At 43.7% G+C, this 24,004-nt stretch overlaps 1 protein-coding gene across 1 annotated transcript in view; it reads left to right on the top strand.

Moving 5' to 3' along the window:
* GRM3 (glutamate metabotropic receptor 3) overlaps positions 1-24,004 on the top strand; it is a 122,242-nt gene that overhangs the window by 80,760 nt on the left and 17,478 nt on the right. The window contains exon 4 of the mRNA XM_038741404.1: positions 21,312-22,378. Coding sequence (XP_038597332.1) covers positions 21,312-22,378 — 1,067 coding nt within the window. The remainder of the gene's footprint in view (positions 1-21,311; positions 22,379-24,004) is intronic.

Raw genomic sequence — 24,004 nt, forward strand, 5'->3', positions numbered from 1 at the left:
GGTCATTCCTTTTTGGTTGGTTACTATGGTGGGCACTGTGTGGGCAAACAGAGTACCTCCCCACCACACCAGACACCCATCCTGGGCTTTGCCTGCAACAGGGAACCCTTGTGGAATATTGGATGTGGAAGTATGTTTAATCATCACTCTTCTAAATGTATCTTTTTTTATTGTCTTAAAGCAAAGTGAGCATTTGGAAATTATTGTTTCCATGGGAAATAAAGGGATTTGTTCCATTCCACTTCACCACATTCCATGTTTCCATTAAGCATGCATATATTCATAAAGATACTGTGGGAATTTTTGTTGCCAGATAGATGCTTTTAGGGGTGCGGTGGGCTGAAATGCAGCAATGTGCTATAAGGCAAACACAATCTACTGGAAATCTCACAGACACACTTCCAATAACTCACATCTTCTAACACATTCTCATTTCATCCACGTACCTCAAGCTGGCTGTCATAGGCAATAAAAGCTGCCAAAGAAACCACACTCTGAAGTGCACAATGTGTGTGGCCACAATACCACAATTCTTCATCTTTTTTTTTTTTCCTTTCACTTAGCAACCACTCAGTTCTCAGCCCTGGTCACATTCATCATTTGAGCGTGAAACCTGCACTGTGAAGTTTGTGCTAGAGCTGCAGTACATGACATTTGACCCCTTCTCCATTACCGACAGGATATTACACGTGAACTAAGGTTCAGTCGAATCCTTCTAAATAGAAATGGAGGGGCCAAAGAGTTGCGGAGCCTTAAAGGACACAAGAATTCAGTGGAAATTTGAGTAAATAGTTTTCATTCTGGGTTTAAGAGTATCCCTCCCTTCCTAAAGTTAATTAGAAAAAGAGCTAGACTAAAAGATTTTTATATTGAAATAGATTGGACTCATTTGCGGAGCCTGTGAGATGTAGGAGGTCTTTATCAGAGAGGTCTTTTCAAATATGTTGCAGTATTCCCGAATTCTGTAGAGTGTAAGCTATCATGAAGTGTTATTGTGCCTGGCCTGGGATGCTCCCTCAACTGGATATCAATCTGTGTATATTCCTCAAAAAATATTTAGAGATGAGACTTTGGCGTTGTATATGTATTAAGAAGAAAATCAATCTGAAGACTAGTTATGCCAAGCAGATGCTGTGTTTTCATGCAAACTCTCATTCAAAATGATACTCAGCCTTTACTACCTAGTTCTGTCGACTCAGTAATACAAGAGTAATAACTGGTACTGGTGAAGCAATGGCTACGAGCTAAGCCCTTGATTGCCATTACTGCTGAACTTCTATTTTATATTTTATTTCATTTGAAAAACCATTCTGTCTTCAAGATTCATGGTAGAGAGAAGAAACAGCGAACCCTTCAAATGTCAAAGCCACAGATTTCTCTGCATGTTACTTGAAATGTATGTAAAGAAGCCGCTTCTTCGGATCTATCCTATCCAGATGCCTCTACACTGATTTGTACATATTTTTTTGTCACTCTCTCCTTCTTAGGAGGCTTCTGAAGCGAAGCAGTGTGGCCTAGTGAAAAGACCAAAGGCCCACTAGTGAAAGGAACTGAGTTGTATTCCAACCTTCCATTTACTTACTGTTTTACCTTGGGCAAGTCTCTTTAGGTCGCTGTGCCTCATCTGTAAATTGGGAATTGAGTAGTGTTCTCCTTCTTACTCAGACTGTGAGCCCCATGTGGAACTGAGATTGCGTCAGGCCTGATTATCTTGTATCTACTCCTGCACTTCATAAATACACTGCTTGGCACATAAAAAACACTTAACAAATACCACAATTGTTAATAATTACTAAAAAGTACAGTGCAAATAAGAGAAGGTTTTCAGGGGGCTTGGCATTAGGAAGAATTCCCTGAGCAAGAAGGTGGCAAAATACCAAAAAGGGCATCATAGCAGTCTGGGATGGGTGAGGTTGGGTCCTGCCTGGAGGCAAGGGTATGCTCCAGATGATCTCTCAGGGGCCTTTGTGACCCTAACATTCTATAAGATGACCAGAGAAACCATGGAAAAATTAGCAAGCACATTTGCAAGGTAACGTGCCTTTTATTTTGATCCAAAGCTACAAATTTGATGTCTTTAAATCACACACGGGTTTAAGGTTGTGGCCACAGTTGCACACAAGTCCACAAGAGGCATTTCACATTACAGACGATAGACTCGGACCTGGATGTCTTTTAAATAGCTCAACACCTTTGTAAAATTCTTTTTAATTAAAGGAACATCTTCCAACCTTGCTCGTCCTTTATACTGTAGGCTTCTTATGGGCCGGGAACAGGTCGGCTAATTCTGTTGTTTTGTCCTCTCCCAAGTGTTTGGTAAGCACTCAAGATGATTGATTGATTGATTGAAAGAGATTTTATTCATCTTAAGGATTGAAGTTTGAAGGCTGCTCACTCCTACTATCCCTACATGAGCTTTCCCCACAGCTAGCCTCTCCCAGACTCCCTTCTTTCTCTTATTAAAGGAGAAAATGGATCAAGGGTCTCTCTGCCTTTCCTCCTGGGACTTGCTGATAATGCCTGTAGCTGAGGCTGCTGATGAGGTTAGTCAGGAGGACCAAAGGCTGGATGGAGAGCTGGCAGCGGGGAGAGGAACCGGCGCTGTGCCTGGAAGGCCTGCTTGGTCTCGTCTTCTATTCTTAGAGGAATGTGCAAGTTAGAACATGGAATCTCATTTGCATGTTCTATGATAGCTGGGGTTTTGAACCCCCTCTGGGGGTTGAGAAATTTGATGTGCTTCCTGACAGCAAGGGGGAGGTGCCTCTTCTATTATCATTTAGCTTCTGCTTGCTAATTTTCTGCTGCTTCAATCTAGCATTGTGAACTACTGGACCAGGGATTGGATTGATGAGTCAAATGGGGAGATAGAGATAGAGAGAGAGAGAGAGAGAGAGAGAGAGAGAGAGAGAGAGATTATGTCTAATCTAATTTCCATGTACCTATCCAAACACTCAGCACCTATAAATGCCTCATAAATATTATTATTATTTCTATGATATTTGTTAAGCTCTTATTATCTGTCAAGCATTGTATTAAGTGCTGGGTTAGGTATACAGAAATTAGATAAAACACAATCCCTGTACACATGCTCACAGAGTCCGAGGGAGGAGGACTTAATTCCCATTTTACAGATGAGGTAATGGAGACACAGAAAAGTTAAGTGACTTGCCCAGTTCACCCAGTAAGCAATTGTCCAGCCAACATTAGAACCCAGGTCCTTTGGCTCCCCACACCGTGCTCTTTCCACTAAACCATAGTGCTTCTCTATATCATGCCTACTGTACTGTTATAAAAAGGACTGAGAATTATCTGCTCAATCCTCATTATCTTGACAATAGTCCTGAGTGAAGAAAGCTTGATCCCCACCTGCAGGATTCCCCTTATCTTCTCCTGACTGCCTTTCGTTTAAACCTTTTGTCCGTTTATGCCACATTTACCTAACTTCAACCAAGGACAGCCTTTATGATAACTGTAATTATATGCTAAGTGCTTACTACATGCCTAGCACTGTACTAAATGATGGGTTAGATACAAGGTAACCAGGTCGGGCCTAGTGTTAAAAGACACGGAGATGAGAGCCTAAGACAGAAAAGAAGTTTTTAATCCCCATTTTACAGATGGGGAAAGTGAGGCCCAGAGATATTAAGCAAATTGCCCAAAATCACACAGCAGTTAAGTGGGGGGGGGTTAAGGATTAGAAACCAGATTCTCCCAGGCCCCTGCTCTTTCCATTAGACCATTATCCTTCTTGTGTGCACTTCCTGCGGAATGGATTGTTAGTCTCACTTTTGAATGTGATTGGCAGGCTGCTCTCAAGATATACTCTCAGCCCATAAAACGCGAAGAATGAGGTATGCCTGCTTCTGCCCTCAAAAGAATGCCCTGATGATAAGCAAAGTGGTGATTGAAAGGGAAGGGATCCTCAAATGTAAACAATGTGACAATTTCAGGTGTGAATGACCTCTCATGGGAATTCAACTCATTCACGCAATCTTGCCACACTGAAAACCACTTCCAACTCTATTCCTTTGTCAGCCAATTTCAGTCTTTCACACCACCTTCTGTCAATGCAAATGCAATGCAAAATGGGGGCTTAATACCTGTGCTCCCAAAGCAGTGTGGCTCAGTGGACAGAGCCGGGGCTTTGGAGTCAGAGGTCAGGGGTTCAAATCCTGGCTCTGCCAATTGTCAGCTGCGTGACTTGGGCAAGTCACTTCACTTCTCTGGGCCTCAGTTACCTCATCTGTAAAATGGGGATTAAGACTGTGAGCCCCCTGTGGGACAACCTGATCACCTTGTAACCTCCCCAGCGCTTAGAACAGTGCTTTGCACATAGTAAGCACTTAATAAATGCCATTATTATTATTATTATTATTATTACTTAGACTGTGAGCCCCATGTGGGACCTAATTATCTTGTATCTGCCCAGCGCTTAGTACAATGCTTGGATCATACTAGGTGCTTAACAAATACCATTGTTATTGTTTCTGTTTTGTACTTTTCTGAGCTCATAGTATAGTACTGTGCAAACAGTATTAGATACCACTGATTGAATTTTGGGAAATAAGTGTTAGAGTAAGTAAACTGGTAGTATATACTTTAGTATAGACCATGGGTGAGTCCTGTTTGATGAGATGTTTAAGGTGCAAAGCGGCTCGACAGGAAATCACTTAAATTCAGCACACATCACAAATTTGAAGCCTTTTCTATGAATGCAGGTATACACAATTATACTTAGTGGACTTTAACTTTCTCAATAAAAGTAAATTCAATTATCTTGAATGAACTTAGTTATTTGCATGGCATTGAAGTTTGTCTTTTTTTTAGTTCTCTTGAGAATATAACCTGTTTAAACAACTACTCTGCTTAATCAGTGATGCTCATTATTATCAATTTTTATAGAGCACTTTTAGAGTGCTAAGAACTTGGGGATAGCTTTCTTAAATAGTACTAAATAAAAACAGATTGTATTGTGTTTTGAGTAACAAAATCTGTATTAATCTGTCAAATTTGGAAAAAAAATGTATCTGAAAACTAATTAACCAGGTAGAAAGTCTCTTTTAGAATTGAGACAGTTAAAAGCTCTCAGTATTCATTGCCAAATTAAATGTGTAAGATTATCTGAAAATACTTTCCTAGTTCTTCAGTTTCTAGGCACTAGAAACTGACCAGTGACTAGATTGTCATCCCATAAGAACTTAACCATATAGAAAATTTAGATTTCATTCCAATTTCTATAGTAAGGCATTCATATCTCAACCCAAATTCACCCTGTTCCGAAACACGGAGATTGCATTCTCACAAAATTCTATGGTAGGAAAAGACACGCTGGTGTTCTCACTGGCATTCATGGCCCCATGTATGGCCAATTTCCTACTGCATAGTCTTCACCCTCAAAGCACTTACGATTCACGGCATCACCTCTCCACACAATACTTATAATAACAATAATAATAATAATAATAGCATTTGTTAAGTGCTTACTATGTGCTAAGCACTGTTCTAAGCGCTGGGGGGGAGGGAATACAAGGTGATCAGGTTGTCCCAGGTGGGGCTCACAGTCTTCATCCCCATTTTACAGATGAGGTAACTGAGGCACAAAGAAGTTAAGTGACTTGCCCAAAGTCACACAGCTGACAAGTGGCAGAGCCGGGATTAGAACCCCTGACCTCTGGCTCCCAAGCCCGTGCTTTTTCTATTGAAGCACGCTGCTTCTATTATAACATACATGGTTGATTCCCAAACCTGTAATTTATTGTAATGTGTCTCCCCCGCTAAGTTGTCAACTCCTTGAGGGCAGGGATTGTGTCTACTTACTCTATTGTACTCTCCCAAGCACTTGGGTCAGTGCTCTGTGCAGAGTAAGCACTCATTAAATACCAGATTAATTATATGGAAAATCTGACTGGAAAATAATAATCTTTCTCCAAATTTCCATTTATCAACATGCTTGACATAGGTTGCCAGACAATTTATGGACTGACTCCCTGGTCTGTAAGAAAGAATCTTGGGGAAAAGTGAACTTGGAATTGTTTCACAAGTGGCAAATCATAAAAAAAAGGACAGCAGACAGGTGTATGGTTTAGAAGTGTGCATACATGGCTCTCTTAGTCCTTAGGACATGAGAGACCTGGAAGAGATGCACAGATGCAATTCAAATGACACAGAGAGGAGCCTGGAAATTCCCATTTGCTAAAGCCTGCCCTTCCTAAACTACTTTAAATAAAGCTTTCTCTGCCCTCCCAGGATTGTACACTGTCCCATTAACAAGGCAGTAAAAGACCACATCAGATAGAGTCCCCTTGCTGTGTTTACAAAGTAGCTTATCACCCTGGGGGTGGAGTTAGGCACTTTAAAGTCATGTTTTAATTTTCTTTGTAATTGCAGTTTGATTGCTCATATAAATTATCCCATGTGCCTCCTGCCCTGTGCTCTAGCCATTTCCCAGAGTAAATAATTTCAAATTAAAAGACTGATACCCATCCTAACATCACCAAGAATATGTGTGGGCTCACAAAATAATGAATTAGGCAGAATTCTTCAAACAACTAAACCAACATGTTTTTGATGTCCTCTTGGTTTTCAAGGGTTTTTCCTTTTTAGGCTCCAGGAAGAGCAGTTTCCTTAGTCATTCTTTTTTCCTGTTAGAACTTCATTATTTCCTCTTTAATAGTCCTTTATGTCCACCTGAAAAATCTCAGCATTCATTGGATGGGGCCAATGGACCAGTGAGGAAGAGGACAGCAGAAAGGGAGAGACCAAGAAAGTAGGAAAAATGAGAAAGAGAAGATATACAAACATATATGAATTTCCCTTTGGTTCGGGGGCATAGTGGCTGATGATGAGACATTTGTAGCTGTATGAGAGAGAATGTCTCACCAAGTACACACTGTGTCCAAAAAGTACATAGCACACCTGCATACACCTACCAGGGTTGGCAGACACTTTCCCTGTCCACCACGAGCTTATAGTTTAGAGGGGGTGAGACATTAATATGAATAAATAATTCGTGTCTGGCCTGGTTCTGAATTAAAGCCATGGGAAGAGGAAAGAAGCAGCATCCGGAGAGTGAAGCAACCTGGCCTTAGCTTCCCAGATTCCTCTCTCAGGGCTACTCCAACCCAGAGCTGACAAGCAGCCTTTCTCTGGGGTTGCTTGACTCCATGCAGGCGCAAGCTACCCGAGGTTCTAGCTGCAGATGCCGTCAGAGCTACCACACCCATAAGTGGGACTCTTTTGCCAATCCCAAGAGCTTCTGATGGCTGGGAGAGCCAAGGAACATAGGGCTTAACTCTTTCACCTAGTGAAGGATGGCTCAAGGAACAGCCGAATAAACTGCCTTTAGATGGAACAAGCTGCCTTGTTTTCAGCTGATCCTCACCGAAACGTATTTGTTTCTCTTGAATGCACCCCCTGTGAAAAGATGTAGTGAAGTAGCCTTATTCTATATGCAGGGGATGATCAGTCAGTCAATCAGTGGCATTTATGGAGCTCTTACTGAGTGCAGGGCACTGTACTAAGTGCTTGGGAAAGTACAATACAAAAAGTAGACATGATCCCTGTTCTCAGTGAGTTTACAGTCTATAAAGGGAGACATGTTAAAATGAATTACAAGTAGCAGGAGTATAACTATCTGCTATGTAAGTGCTGACAGGGTGAGAAGTGGGGTGAGTAAGTGCCCAAGAGTTATGGACTAAGGTGTCTAGGTGAGGCAGGAGGGGAAATAAGGTGGGGAGATGAGAGATTAGTCAGGGAAGGCATCCTGGAGGAGATGTGATTTTAGAAGGGCATTGTCTTTCTTTCTTTAAGCTTACATAGCTGAGCTTCTGTACATGGGAGAGCCTTGAGCAGAGTGTTGGGAATATGCCCTGATGAAGTGCCCTTATCCACCTAACAATCTAAATATTGACTACTCTAGTAATCACTTGTGTTTCTGTAATGCTCTTCTCCCTATACCTCAAAACCCTAAACATCATCTACTTCATCTTCCTGGACTAATTAACAACTGACAAAATAGATATCATTTCTGCTTTTCTTAGTCTTCTAAATTTCTATTTGCTTGATTTGAGAAAAATCATCCCTCCTTTTTGAGGGTTAAATGATTCTCAAACACAAAATGGAAATTGTTGCTGACAACTACCCCCTAAAATATAAACCAAGGAAGAATTCCAAATTCAGCATCTTCATCTACCTGCTATCCATAGTAAATCATTCTTCCATTTGCTTTTGTTATTTCCTTGATAAATTCCTTAGTTTCCACCTTTGTGCATTCTGCCACTATTGATGTGTATGTTTTAACTTTGCCTGGGACTGTGCAGAGGGCTCAGGAATCTTATTTATCCCTGGTTGCCATGAACATAATGTGGAGGGAGTGAGGGGGCGTGACTTTTTTTAATTTAAAGTTAGAATTTGTTAAGTCATATTATAACCTGGTTGAAATGTGATCCTTAGAACATGAATCTTCTGTAGAAAATTCAGCATCAAATAGCAGTTATCCAAGGTAATAATAATAATGATATTTTTAAGTGCTTACTATGTGCCAGACACTGCTTTAAGCGCTGGGGCAGATACAAGATATTTAGATCAAAACCAGTCCCTATCCCAAGTAAGGTGGAGGAAGAACAGGTAGATATTTTATCCCCATTTTACAAATGAGGAAACTAAGGCACAGAGAAGTTAAGTGAAATGTCCAAGATCATACAGCAGACAAGTGACGGAGGAGGGATTAGAACTCAGCTCTTCTGACTCCCAGGCCTGTGCTCTTTCCACTAGCCATGCTGAACAAATCCCATGAACATGGTAGGAAATTTTTGCATCCAGGCCAAAATTCCTGGGACCATCTTAGAACTGAGAGGGTCTCTTACTCTTTTGGTAAAAATCACACTATTTGTTATTATTTATTCTATGAGGTAAAATTTATGTCTATCTCCTTCATTAGAGGGTAAGCTCCTTGTGGGAAAGGGACGTATCTCTTCCTTTGTTGACTTTCCCAAGCACTTAGTACAGTGCAGTGCACCCAGTGGATTCTCAAGAAATGTTGTTAAACTACTAGGAACACATCGGTGCTCCTGCCCTAGTTGCCTCCACTAAATGGCCACCATTCATTCATTCATTCAATTGTCTTTATTGAGCGCTTACTGTGTGCAGAGCACTGTACTAAGCGCTTGGGAAGTACAAGTCGGCAACATATAGAGACGGTCCCTACCCAACAATGGGCTCACGGTCTAGAAGGCGGAGACAGACAACAAAACGAAACATGTAGACAGCTGTCAAAATCATCAGAACAAATAGAATTAAAGCAATATGCACAGCATTAACAAAATAAATAGAATAGTAAATATGTACAAGCAAAATAGAGTAATAAATCTGTACACCAGACCAATCGGCGCCTGAAGCCATCTTTCGGAAGCACTGAACACTCTGGCTGCTCCCCCCCACCCCACCCCACCGTTTTTACTTGTCTAAATTCAAAGTTAACGCCTGAGGATTTTCCTCAAGGGACTGAGATCCCACAGGAATAGCTCCAGAGAAGAGCCGGGTCCCAGATGCTTACAGCTACAGCAACTGAACGGAGAAAAAAAACCGGCTAGACTGGGCCCCAAATCACCAGACCAGTAGCCTTCGAGCAAGCTGAGGGCACTCATGCCGGGCCTCTGAGGCTGCTCTCAGTTGACAGAGCAGAGCACCACTCCCCATTCACCAGATTTCAAACAAAGAATCTCCAGTGTCTTTGTCAGACTTCATGCATGTGACTCTAATGTGCGGAACCCTGCCGAATCTGATGGAGCAGTCCTAACCGTTTCTCTCCAAAGAGCTCTTAGCTTGCCACTGCAATTTTCACAGCTAGAGGAACTTCAAAGTCATTTACTGGAGTCACAAAATAGGAGGAAGGGGGTGTCGGTGGGAAAGGCAGCTGGCATTGTTTGCACGCCATTTTGAGGTTTTATACCAAGCATTATTTTTCAAAGAAAATGATGACATTTTTTCCCTTGTCCTTCCTTTCTATGCCTATAATCCTGTTTGTGCTAAGACCGTTCCTAAAATATAGGTTCTGTAGAAAGCATGAATGAAGAATCTTGGTCACTTGCTAGAACAAAATTCATTCATTCATTCAATCATGTTTATTGAGCACTTACTGTGTGCAAAGCACTGTACTAAGCACTTGGGAAGTACAAGTTGGTAGCATATAGAGACAGTCCCTACCCAACAACGGGCTCAGAGTCTAGAAATCATCTTGGTATGTGCTCCATACTGAATTGTGAATGGAGGGTTGAAGACCAGACACAATTAGGCAGAGAAACAGCTAAAGGCCAAGCTAAAATACATTTGGTGAACATACTCTTGTTGAAATAACAATCAAAGACTGATCTTTCTTGGGGGACAAAAAGCCTCAGTGAAGTGTCAGGGGAATAATAATAATAGTTGTGGTATGAAGCACCTACTACGTGCCAAGCACTGTAGTAAGTGCTAGGATAGAAATAAGATAATAAGATCAGTCACAGCCCCTGTCCAATATGGTGCTCACAGTCTAAAAGGGAAGGCTCCGCCACTAGTCAGCTGTGTGACTTTGGGCAAGTCACTTCTCTGTGCCTCAGTTACCTCATCTGTAAAATGGGGATGTAGATTGTGAGCCCCACATGGGACAACCTGATCACCTTGTAACCTCCCCAGCACTTAGAACAGTGCTTTGCACATAGTAAGTGCTTAATAAATGCCATTATTATTATTATTATTGAGAGTAGGTATTTAATACCCATTTAACAGATGAAGAAACTGAGGCAAAGAGAAGTTAAATAACTTTTGTGAGGTCACCCAGTAGGCAAGTGCTAGAGCCCAGGTCACCTGACACCCAGGGCCAAGCTCTTCCACTGGTCCACATAAAGAAATGTAATATTCCCCCCAAGACTGTAAGCTCACTGCGGGCATGGAATATGACCATCAACTCTGTCATATTATACTCTCATTAGTACTTACTACAGTGCTCTGCATACAATAAGTGCTCAATAAATATGATTGATTGTTTAATCACCATACGGCAAAAGGCCTAACCGGCAAGTGATGGTAAAGTCATGAGCCAAAATATCAGCTTGCCTCACAAACCATTTTCAGGGATCATTAGGGCCCCAAGGTTTAATTTGGATTGTTAAAGTTGCCACAGGTGCTGTGGCTGTTGTTCAAATAACAGGGTGTACTTCTCTTCCTCCTCCGGTCATCTCTACCTTCTACTGCTCCTTAAATTAGCAGGCTGGAAGAACAAAGAATCTGCCTGAAGTGCAAACATTCAGAAAAGCAAGGGGAAACACTTCTTCACCCAGCAGGTGGTAAGCACAGAGAATGAGTCACCACAGGAAGCTGTGCTGACCAAAAGTATGGGTAGGTTTGGGAGGGGTTTAGATAAATTCAAGGAACAAAGAGGCCCCTAAAGGAGATATTTTTTAATGGCATTCGTTAAGCCCCTATCATGGTGCCAGGCATTGTACTAAGCACTGGGATAGATACAAGATAATCAGGTTGCACACAGTCCATGTCCCACATGGGGCTCACAGGATATTACAGGATATCACAGGGAGGAAGTTAGGGATATCGAAGGAAACTTTAGGCACCCTGGATTGTCCATGTCTAAGCAGTAGGATGGATGTCATGAGAAGCAAACAGCATGGCCTAATGGAAATACTACAGGTCTGAAAATCAAGGGACTGGGGTTTTAATCCTGGCTCTGCCACTTGCCTGTCGTGTGACCTCCACACACATTTTTCCACACATTCTGTTGCCATGGTAGAAGACAGAACACTGGGCTGGATAGACCATAGGTCTGAAACAGTGGTATTACCACATGTGTTCTACTGTTAAGGTAGAAATGTTCTTAGAATAACTCTGTCCAAATGCTATGACTGTTTCTGCAGAAATAATCAATCAGTAGTATTTAATGAAAACATACTGTGTGTCTGTTAGAGTGTAAGCTCCTACTGGGCAGGGAACCTGTGAGGTAATTATAGGGGACTTTTCAAGCATCTAGTACAGTGCACTGCACCAAATGGACAGTCTATAAATACTGCTGCTACCTCTACTTCTACTATCATTAATGCTTTCTACTAAGGATTTGGGGAATTAGAAGACAGGATGCCTGCCATCAAAGAGTTTACCCTGCAGAGGAAAAGCACGTGACCTCTTCATTATTTAGTCTTTGTAGTTTCTGAAATGTTTAGTTTGTATACCCCCCGACAAAAAAAGACAGAAACACAAAGCACTTTCTGCTTTGTGTGTCTCCTGAGTACCCAACTTCTCCCTGAGATAAGTAGGGGATGTTTTTCTACAAGAAAGCCTGCCTTCTGTACATGTAGCCCTCCATTAGCTGACATTGTTCTCCAAGCAAAGACTTCGCATGGGGATATTTTGCTATAAAATGCGCAAAATATCTCTTCTTTGGGATGTTAGATGTTCTACTTGGATTTAGTGCAGAGGACTAATAAGGACTGAATTTTGAAAGAATTCCAGAATTGCTGTTAGAATCACATCTGATGTTCTCCATCTGATGTTTTGTCAGATTCAGCTTTGTTTATTTTCTTCTTTTGCACCCACCTGGGGCAGTCAGTAGTGGAAGGAGTTGTGACTCTCCCAGTATGATGTCGAGCATAAACTTGAAGCCATCCCAGGTCCCCTAAGGCTACTTCTAGCTATGTGTCTCTCCCTTACTTTAAAGAATCCTAAACTTCTGAAATACATTTATTTTCTTCCTTCTCTGCTCATAGTGTCTCCCTCTCTGTCTCTCTCTCTCTCTCTCACACACACACACACACACACTCTCACTACTGTGGCAGGTTGATTAATATTCCATCTATACATGTTATAACATTTCTTGAATGTGGGAAATATAAGATCTGAACTGGACTTTGAAACTGCCCTGCAAACCACTTGGACCAGTTTGTTTTAAAAAAAATAATAGTTGAAAGAAGAATAATGATAGTGGTATTGTTAGACTCTTGCTATATGCCAAGTGCTGGGGTAAACAGAATATGAACAGACTATACAAAAACCCTGTCCAACATGGGGCTCACAGTCAAAGGAATAGAAGGAATAGGTGTCTTACCCCCATTTTGCAGATGAGGAAACAGAGGTACCAAAGAACTTGATTGAAGGTCACACAACAGGCAAGGGGCAGAGCCAGGGTTAGAACTGACTTTCAGTCCTGTATTTTTTCCACGAGGCCATGCCCACTGTTGGGTAGGGATCATCTCTATAATGTTGCCAACTTGTACTTCCCAAGCGCTTAGTACAGTGCTCTGCACACAGTAAGAGCTCAATAAATACGATTAAATGAATGAATGAATGAATGAATGAATGAAAGGCAAAGGGAATGTTATTTGCATATTTGCCATCCCAGCTCTGCCACTTGCCTGCTGTCTGATCTCAGTCAAGTCACCTCACTTCTCTGTGCTTGTTTCCTCCTCTGTAAAATGGGGATAACATACCTGTTCTCCCTCCCTCTTGGACTATGATTCCTGTGTGGGACTGGGACTGTGTCCAAATTGCTTGTGTTATATCTGCCCCAGTGCCTAGCACAGTGTTTAGCCCATAGTAAGCGCTTAATAAATATTACCATCATCATCATTAGAAAGTTGGAGGGGTTGTTCCTCACATTGCACCTGTGGAATGGGCACCTGCCTTGGGTTGGTGAAAGAGAGGTTCTGGAGGCAGGGGTATGGACAAGATGACCCATGAGTGTCCCTTCCAAAACTCTTAGAGCCAAGGGTTCTGCTCTGCTCATGGGGGCAGATGACTAGGCCGTCTTCGAATTCTCCAGGAGGGAGATGATATCCTGAGAGCTGGTGTGTGGGAAGTCTTTTCTTCCCTAACCTGCAGGTTCAAATCATTCACCCATTCATAGGACTTGGATAAGCAATTCATAATCCTTTGTGTTACCTTGATATCATTTCCCCCTAAAAATTGAAAGAAATCTCTACCCATTTTATCCTGCCCCCAAGCCAGAGAAATATAAAATGGAAATTAATTTGGCTTTGCCTTTTGGAATTTCAGTTTATTCATGCTAAGCTGGGCTGCTTATCTTTGGAAATTTCAGCCTTATAGCCTGAATAAAATTGCTGTGCTTTCTCTTTGAACAGGAGGGAGGGCTATTGTTCACCCAAAATGAAAAATGTTTTTAATTCAATGTCGGTTACTGTTATTAAGCACCTTGGATGATTAACATTAAGGCCATTTTTCACCACGAGAGCTGTTTATTCACACTCTTCTTCCTTTCTGTTCCTATCATGCTCCACATTTTGTTCTGTGTGTGGCACTGAAAAGCGCAATTCTGAAAGGAATAGCTTCCAGTCCTTTGCAGAGTAGGAGCTAGGGAATGTCTTCCTAAAGTGGGGAATAGGAGCATTTATCCCCGTGAAAAACTGAAAATTTGTTTCTATGAAGCTTTTTTTTTTTAATGAAGGCTTTTCTAATTGTGATGTGCTCTCCTCCTGAAGTATAACCCCATTCAATAATATAAAGATAGATTCAATTGCTCTTCAATATATAAAATTTTTCTCCCCTGAAGGAACAAATTCCTTTAATGACTCTTGCGAAAGCATGGAGTGTTACTGGTAGCCAGTGTGAGTGCTGAGACTTGCTGCCGAACATCTGAGAACTCCTCGAATCAAACCGTTTCCCTTTCAGTGTGACAGATTATTCTCCCTAATCAACCTAGATAGAATATTCTTGAAGTAGTATGGCATAGTGGAAAGAGCCTAGGCTCTAATCCCGGCTCTGCCACTTGTCTTCTCTGTGACTTTTGGATAAGTCTCTTAATTTCCTTGTGCCCCAATTTCTTCATCTGTAAAGTGGGGATTCAATACCTGCTCTCCCTCCCACATAGACTATGAGCCTCATATGGGACGGGGTCTGTGTCCAACCTGATTATCTTGTACCTATCCCAGTGCTTAGAGCAGTGCTTGGCTCATAGTATGCACTTAAATACAGTTATCATCTTCATCATCTTCATCATCATAATTCTACCTAGATTGCAAGTCCCATGTGGGACAGGACTGTATCTGATCTTTTAAATGGGCAGCAAACCAGTACTTAGCACAGTGCTGGGCCCATAATAAGCAGTGCAGCCTAATGGATACAGCATGGGCCTGGGTGTCAGAAAGACCTGGGTTCTGATCCTGGCTCTGCCTCTTGTCTGCTGTGTGACCTTGGGCAAGTCAATTAACTTCTCTGTGCCTCAGTTACCTCTCTGTGAAATGGGGATTAAGACTGTGAGGCCTATAGGGGACAGGGACCCTGTCCAACCTGATTATCCTGTGTCTACCCCAGGGCTTAGTATAGTATAGCATATAGAAAGTGCTTAACAAATACCATTTAAAAAAGCACTTAAGAAGTAGCATCACAAACTAACCAGTGGTTCCACAGTTGAGGAGGCTGCAGAATCTGCTTGTTCTCTGGAAAGAAGATCCCAGTAACAGGTGCCCAGCTGAGTCAGATGCTTTCCTAAAACCAAATAGAAAACCAAAGAGAACTGAGGATTTGGTGGGCAATTTGGCTGGACATATTGAACAGAACAACTAAACCCTTGCTTATCTTGTATACTGCATTGTCTTGCCACAGAGTATAGTACAGTGTATAGAGAAGCAGTGTGGCTCAGTGTAAAGAGCCCAGGCTTGGGAGTCAGAGGTCATGGGTTCGAATCCTGCCTCCACCACTTGTCAGCTGGGTGACTTTGGGCAATTCACTCAACTTCCCTGTGCTTCAGTTCCCTCATCTGTAAAATGGGGATGAAGACTGTGAGCCCCTCGTGGGACAACCTTGATTACCTTGTATCCCCCCCAGCGCTTAGAACAAGTGCTTGGCACATAGTAAGCGCTTAACAAATACCAACATTATTATTATAGCACAGAATAGTACGTAACTCTGTGGTACTGTACTCTCCCAAGTGCATAGTACAGTGCTTAGCCCATAGTAGATGCTTAATAAATGTCATTGATTGATAACAATAATCGTTATAATGAACTTTGTATCTCATATTTGACAGACTTCCCCTGACTGAATTTGTGTGGTATTGGCTAACTTTTTCATTGAAAGGTACATTCAAGAGCACAAAAGGTACATTCAAGAGCACAAAAAGCCTCTGAGATGAAGGAGTTCATAATGCCATGATAGGAGACTTTTCAAAAGCAAAAGCTTCTTCTCCCCGCCACCCACCTTGCTAAAATGTTGGCAGTTTTCGCAGCACCATCTAGTGAGAATAAAAGTGTTCTGCAGCACGGGGAGGCTGATTGAAGATCAGCTAAACCGTATTAAGCTATGGGTTCTCACCTCATAAAGAATCTGAAATTAGGGAAGAGTCCCTTTTCCTCTTCAGCAAAACATTAGATAGGATGACATCCACGAGGTACATGGAAAAGTCTGTGTAATAATAATAATGATAATAGTTAAGAGCTTAATTTGTGCCAAACACTGTCCTCTAAGCCCTAGGTTAGATACACGGTCCCTGTCCCATACAGGGTACACAATCTCAGTAGGAGGAAAAAACAGGCATTGAAACCCCATTTTACAGATGAGGAAACTGAGGCACAGAGAAGTTAACTGACTTGCCCAAGATCACACAGCAGGCAAGTGGTGGAGCTGGGATTAGAAACCAGGGCCTCCGACTCTCAGGCCCATGGTTTTTCCACTAGACCATGCTGCTTCCCATAATGTATAAATGTGTTTGGAGCAAATCGATCATTTTTCAAATGCAAGTATGTGCTTTACCAATCAATCAATGGTATTAATCGAGCACTTACTGTGTGCAGGGCACTGTACTAAGCCCTTAGAAGAGTACAGTACTATGGAGTTGGTAGACACATTCCCTGCCCACAAGCTAGTAAAATAAAAGAAGAAAAATAGAAAAGACCTCCCAGAGATGCTTTAAGGATCAGTTAGTATTTGTGACCTAGTTAGATGACTAACTATTTTAACTTCTCGGAAGGTCACTGCCTGAGTAAATTCAGAGAAACGAGACCGGCAATACTGTAAGAATGAGAGCCTGAATAATAATTATGGTATTTGTTAAGTGCTTACTCTGTGCCAAGCACTATTCTAAGAGCTGGAGTAGATAAAGTTATCAGGTTGGACACTGTCCCTGTCGTTTATGGAGCTCACAGTCTAGGTTGAAAGGAGTACTTAGGAGATGCTGTGGTCTTTACAGGCATAGACCATAAAGGAGAGGGCATCAAATCCATGGGGGAAGCTCGTTTGAGATGTAGCACGGGAGTAGGAAAAAGTGTCCAGGTTGCCATGTTCAGTGATATGGGGCAATCAATCAATTGTATTGCTTGAGAGCTTATTGAATGCAGAGCATCTAAGAACTTGAGAGAGTACAGATTAGCATAGTTGGTATATATGTTCCCTACCCACAACAAGCTTAGAGTCTTGAGGGGAAGATAGAATATATAGATAGATATGAATAAATTTTGGAGTTGTACATGAGACAATCCTGGCTGGAGCATTAGGTCCCTTCAAGGAAGTTTTTTTCTAATGAGATTTTATATTGTTATTAGTGTTTACTTTGTGCTAAATACTAGGATAGATAGAGAGTTTGCTAAATGCTAGGGTATATAGAGAGTTATGAGTTCAGACACAGTCTCTGTCCCTCCTGGGACTCACAATCTGACTAATCCCAGTTTACAGATGGGGAAACTAAGGCACAGAGAGGATAAGTGACTTGCCCAAGGTCACACTAAATCAGTTTGGATTCCAATCTGGGTCTTCTGACTCCTGGCCCCTTGGTTTTTTCACTAGGCCAACTCTTTTCCTCCCTCGCTCCCTCCTCCCACCCCCTTATGCAACCTCAATGCAAATCCTGTGTTTCAAATATAAACTGGAAAGGAAATTCAAAGGAGATTGTGGAAAGTCGACCAAGAATTCCAAAAGAAATAAACAGGAGGCAACAAGCAGTGCAAAAATAAAAGGGCTCCTGGAATAGCAGGAATGAGGGTGGGGAAAAAAAAATTGTTAAGTCATCACCAACCCAAACCAGCTACTAATGGATTGCTCTGCCTAGGGTACTGTGCTAGTTTGATGGAGGGGCAAACAATAAGACTTATGCATAGGAGCAAATGGGCAATATTGATTTTCCAGGGAAACAGTGGGTGGTCAGAGAGTCCCTTTATTCAGCCATAAACACCCAAGGTGATCCTTTTTAATATCCCCCCTTAAGCACTTGGTTTTGTTATTCAAGTTCTGGACCCATTGAGCATTTTTCATATGTGAGACTAGGCAACTGGGATTCTAAATGGTGTCTGCCCCCAGCTGCTCAGCTATGTGGATAAATAGCAGGTGCGAACTGCTTCAGTGATTTTGCTCATAATCAGTTGGGAAATTAATTACTGCCATCCAGAGCTTCCCTTTTTATTTCTCCATTCGCCAGTCATCAGTGGAAAAGGTTTCAGTCCCTTTGCCCAGAGGTCTGTAGAGGTCTTTAACCCTGGATCTATCCAGAGTCTTTCTCGTGATCAGAGACACTAAATGTTTCACCCCGCTCCCTACCTCATCGATTTTCAGATCTGGTTTTTTATTCCATTAATCCCATTTGATGGAAGTGATAACGGTAACCTGGGATATAACCTGGTTATAAAATGGAAACCAAGTAGGCATCAGTGACATCCTCATCTCCATTAATGCTCTGAATAATGAAGTCGACCAGTGGCAATAACAGACAGGTTATTGAAGAATTATTAAGTGCCAATCACAGTCCCTAGTAAGTCACGATCTCCATTTAATGGATCCTCGGCTGGAGGAAGGAGGAGGCAGGGGGATGGAGAATTTAGTTTAGTTTTCCTTTGTCACTGACCACATCAATCAATCATACTGTATTTACTCACCTAGTTGCCCCCCTTTTTTGCAGAAGTTTAGCAACCCCAAAACAAAGGAGAGGCTAGTACGTGGAGTCTTATAAGAATTATTACTGTTTAGTGGTATTTGTTGAGCACTTACTATGTGCAAGGCACTCTGCTAAGCACTGGGGTTGATACAGTCCCATAAAAGACTCACGGTCTTAAACCTCACTTTACAGAGGTAACTGAGGCATAGAGAAGTGAAGCATCTTGCCCAAGTCATGCAGCAGACAAATGGTGGAACTGGAATTAGAACCCAGGTCCTCTGACTCCCAGTCCCATGTTCTAAGTATTAAATAATTTCTGGGAGGGCTGATTTACATGTCCTGCAAAAGCCTCCAAATTAAAAATCTCTGCAAATGAGGTAGTCAATCAGTGGTATTTAATGCTTCTCTTCTGTAAGATGGGGATTCAATACAGGTTCTTCCTCCTATTTAGAAGGTGTGCCCCAATCCAAACTAATTATCTTGTATCTACACAAATGCTTAGTAAAGTGCTTGGCACATAGTAAGTTGTTAGCAGATACCACCATTATTACGATTATTTTCTGGTGAGCTTCAGCTGGAGGAAAAGGGAAATCTCTAGAACTTTGTTAGTGTCAATTTCTACAAAACTATGGTCCTGAAGGCTGTTTTCCCAGAACAAGCAGTGTCAATGCACAAGAGGCCATAATCAATGGTACTTAATGAGTGCGCTGCTTACTCTGTGCCAAGCACTGTACTAAACACTTGGGAGATTACAACAGTGTTGGTAGACATAGTCTCTGCCTACTGATAAATATATTCAGGGAAAGCATGAGTGATTCTCTGCTTTCACAGGACCAAATCAGGATAACAAGTTGTTCTGTACTACCCCATAGTGTGGCCTATTGACTAAAGCCCGGGCCTGGGAGCCTGAGGACCTAGTTTCTAATCCCAGCTCTGCCATTTGTCTTCCGTGTGACCTTGGGCAAGTCACTTGACTATTCTGTGCCTCAGTTTCATCAACTGAAAAATGGGGATTCGATACCTGTTTTCCCTCCTACTTGATTGTGAGCCCCACGTGAGACCGGCCTGTATCTGCCTGATTAACTTGTATCTACCCCAGGGGTTAAAACGGTTCTTGACACACAGTAAGCACCTAACAAATACCATTAGAAAAATGGTCACTTTGGCAATATCTTGGGGCTTGAGGGTCTTGGATGGTCACCATGCTGCCATGCTCAGAGGCCTCTCTGCCAGTCAGAAGTCTGAGGAGATGGTTAAAATGGCTTTCTTCCCAGGTGTGGCCCAGGGGCACCTGGATCAGCCCACTGCCCTGACTGTACCCTGCCTCCACCTTAACTAGATCAAGGCAGTGCCTGCAAAACAGTGGCTCAAACTGCCTCTTCTAGAGTCTCTTCAGCCGTTCGTCACCATCAAACACAACACACACACTGAGCATCCTACACTAGGAAGCAGCTTGGCTTAGTGTATAGAGCACAGGCCTGGGAGTCCCAAAGACCTGGGTTCTAATCCTGACCCCACCACATGTCTGCATTGTGACCTCAGGCAAGTTACTTCACGTCTCTCAGCGCTTAGTACAGTGCTTTGCACATAGTAAGCGCTTAATAAATACCATTATTATTATTATTATTCTCTGGGGCTCAGCAACCTCATCTGTAAAATGGTGATTAAGAGTGCGACCCCCCTGGGGGACAGGGACTGTGTCCAAACTGATTAATTTGTATCTACCCCAGTGCTTGGAAAAGTGCTTGGCACATAGTAAGCGCTTCACAAATACCATAATTATTTATTATTATTATTATCATTATTCACTATGCTGAACTGAATGGGAATCTACAAGGATAATTCGTATTGAAGACATTCTCTCCCCACAAGAAGCTCACAGTCAAGGGGTGCTAGGAAGGTAGGAAAAGAGCACAGTACTCAATTTCTCTAGGCGCTATTGTTCAGAGCCTCAGTCTGCTCTCTCTCCCCATGCCCATGTCTCCGTCTCCAGTTCAGCGCTGAGGGAGGGATCGGCTGTCTCTGCTACTGGCCTGCTGGGTGACCTTGGATAAGTCACTTTACCTCTCTATGCCTCGGTTTCTTCATTTGTAAAAGAGCAGTTAAATACTTGTTGGCCCTACTACTTAGATTTTGAACCCCATGTGGGACAGGGATTGGGTCTGCTGTGATGATCTTGTATCTGTGCCAGCGCTTAGTGCAGTGTTTGGCACATAGGAAGCATTTAACAAATCCCACGATTACTATTATTGTTATTGTTAGCTGCAGGACCCGGGAGGCTCCTCCAGCCAATATCCAGATTAAAGTCCATACTAGCCAGACCTTTCCCGAAAAAGCTAGGGATTTTCTGGGGAGGTAGAGTCCAAACTCGGCATCCTTACCATGTTCAGTCCTCGCGAAAGATCGACTCACCGAAGCCCGGCCTTTTTTTCCCTTCCCCATTTGCCTTCCACAGCCCCGTTCAACCCGACCAAAGGCACGGACAACGTGGTGAAGTTTGACACCTTCGGGGATGGGATTGGACGCTACAACGTGTTCAATTTCCAGTTTGTTGGCGGCAGGTACGCCTACCTGAAGGTGGGTCACTGGGCAGAAAGCCTGACCCTGGACGTTGACTCCATCCACTGGTCCCGGAACTCGGTCCCCACTTCCCAGTGCAGCGACCCCTGCGCCCCCAACGAGATGAAGAACATGCAGCCGGGGGACGTCTGCTGCTGGATCTGCATCCCCTGCGAGCCCTACGAGTACCTGGCCGATGAGTTCACCTGCAGGGACTGTGGACCCGGGCAGTGGCCCACGGCCGACCTCTCGGGCTGCTTCGACCTGCCGGAGGACTACATCCGATGGGAGGACGCCTGGGCCATCGGCCCGGTCACCATCGCCTGTCTGGGCTTCGTGTGCACCTGCACCGTGGTGACAGTCTTTGTCAAGCACAACGACACGCCGCTGGTCAAGGCCTCGGGCCGGGAGCTGTGCTACATCCTGCTGTTCGGCGTCTGCCTGTCCTACAGCATGACCTTCTTCTTCATCGCCAAGCCTTCCCCGGCCATCTGCACCCTGCGCCGGCTGGGCCTCGGCAGCTCCTTCGCCGTGTGCTATGCCGCCCTGCTGACCAAGACCAACTGCATCGCCCGCATCTTCGACGGGGTGAAGAACGGCGCCCGGAGGCCCCGGTTCATCAGCCCCGGCTCCCAGGTCTTCATCTGCCTGAGCCTCATCCTGGTGCAGCTCGCCGTGGTGTCCGTGTGGCTGGTCCTCGAGGTCCCCGGCACGCGCAGGTTCACCGTCCCCGAGAAGCGCGAGACCGTGATACTCAAGTGCAATGTCAAGGACTCCAGCATGCTGATCTCCTTGACGTACGATGTGGTCCTGGTCATCTTGTGCACCGTGTACGCCTTCAAGACGCGCAAGTGCCCCGAGAACTTCAACGAAGCCAAGTTTATCGGCTTCACCATGTATACCACCTGTATCATCTGGCTGGCTTTCCTCCCTATATTTTACGTCACGTCTAGCGACTACAGGGTAAGTCTTTCTCCTCCCTCTCTGGCTGCCTAAGCCTTTTGGCTTTCGCTGCCAGTGTAAGCCAGAGGCCTTGCTTTTTGTCTCAGTTCCCACATCCTTCATGTTTCCCTCTGTTGCAAATGTCCTGCTGAGCATGAAGGCTGTGGGCAGGAAACAGGTCTACAAACTCTGTTGTATTGGACTCTCTCAAGCACTTAGTATAGTGTTCTGCACACAGTCAATGCTCAGTAAATACCATTGATTGCTTGAGCCTTCTGGGAAAATAGAGCCCAAAGCTGATGGGCTTCCAAATAGGATTAGCCACTCCAGAAAGGAGTTTGCTATGGGTCGTGTGTTCTCCAGAAAATCTGGGTGACTGCCCAGAAACTACAGCTGGGTTATCTGTGCGACTGTGGGCAGGGAGTATCGAGATCTTTCAACTTATTTTCCCCCCAACACCTTTAGGTGGATGAGCTGTGTCCTGAAACAGTTCATGGATTTCAGGACTCTCGAACACAGAATGCAAATCTTTCCCAACCTTGCATAATTTACAGCATATCCATGAAACTGTCAGCTCCCTGAGGGTAGGGATCATGTCCAATCAATCAATTGTATTTATTGAGCACTTACTGTGTGCAGAGCACTGTACTAAGCGCTTGGGAAGTGCAAGTTGGCAACATATAGAGACAGTCCCTACCCAACAGTGGGCTCACAGTCTAGAAGGGGGAGACAGAGAACAAAGCAGAACATATTACCAAAATAAAATAAATAGAATAAATACATACAAGTAAAATAAATAGAGTAATAAATACATGCAAACATATACATATATACAGGTGCTGTGGGGAAGGGAAGGAGGTAAGGCGGGGGGGTTGGAGGGAGGAGGAGGGGGAGACGAAGGAGGGGGCTCAGTCTGGGAAGGCCTCCTGGAGGAGGTGAGCTCTCAGTAGGGCCTTGAAGGGAGGAAGAGAGCCAGCTTGGCAGATGTGGGGAGGGAGGGAGGGCATTCCAGGCCAGGGGGATGACATGGGCCGGGGGTCAACAGCGGGACAGGCGAGAACGAGGCACGGTGAGGAGATTAGCAGCGGCAGAGGAGCGGAGGGTGCGGGCTGGGCTGTAGAAGGAGAGAAGGGAGGAGAGGTAGGAGGGGGCGAGGTGATGGAGAGCCTTGAAGCTGAGGGTGAGGAGTTTCTGCCTGGTGCGTAGGTTGATTAGTAGCCACTGGAGATTTTTGCGGAGGGGAGTAACATGCTCAGAGCATTTCTGGACAAAGACAATCCGGGCAGCAGCGTGAAGTATGGATTGAAGTGGGGAGAGACAAGAGGATGGGAGATCAGAGAGAAGGCTGATGCAGTAGTCCAGACGGGATAGGATGAGAGCTTGAACGAGTAGGGTAGCGGTTTGGATGGAGAGGAAAGGGCAGATCTTGGCAATGTTGCGGAGCTGAGACAGGCAGGTTTTGGTGATGGCTTAGATGTGAGGGGTGAACGAGAGAGCGGAGTCGAGGGTGATACCAAGGTTGCGGGCTTGTGAGACGGGAAGAATGGTAGTGCCATCAACAGTGATGGGAAAGTCAGGGAGAGGGCAGGGTTTGGGAGGGAAGACAAGGAGTTCAGTCTTGGACATGTTGAGTTTTAGGTGGCGGGC

Source organism: Tachyglossus aculeatus (assembly GCF_015852505.1).
Source record: "Tachyglossus aculeatus isolate mTacAcu1 chromosome 12 unlocalized genomic scaffold, mTacAcu1.pri SUPER_6_unloc_1, whole genome shotgun sequence".
NCBI classification, from domain to species: Eukaryota; Metazoa; Chordata; class Mammalia; order Monotremata; family Tachyglossidae; genus Tachyglossus; species Tachyglossus aculeatus.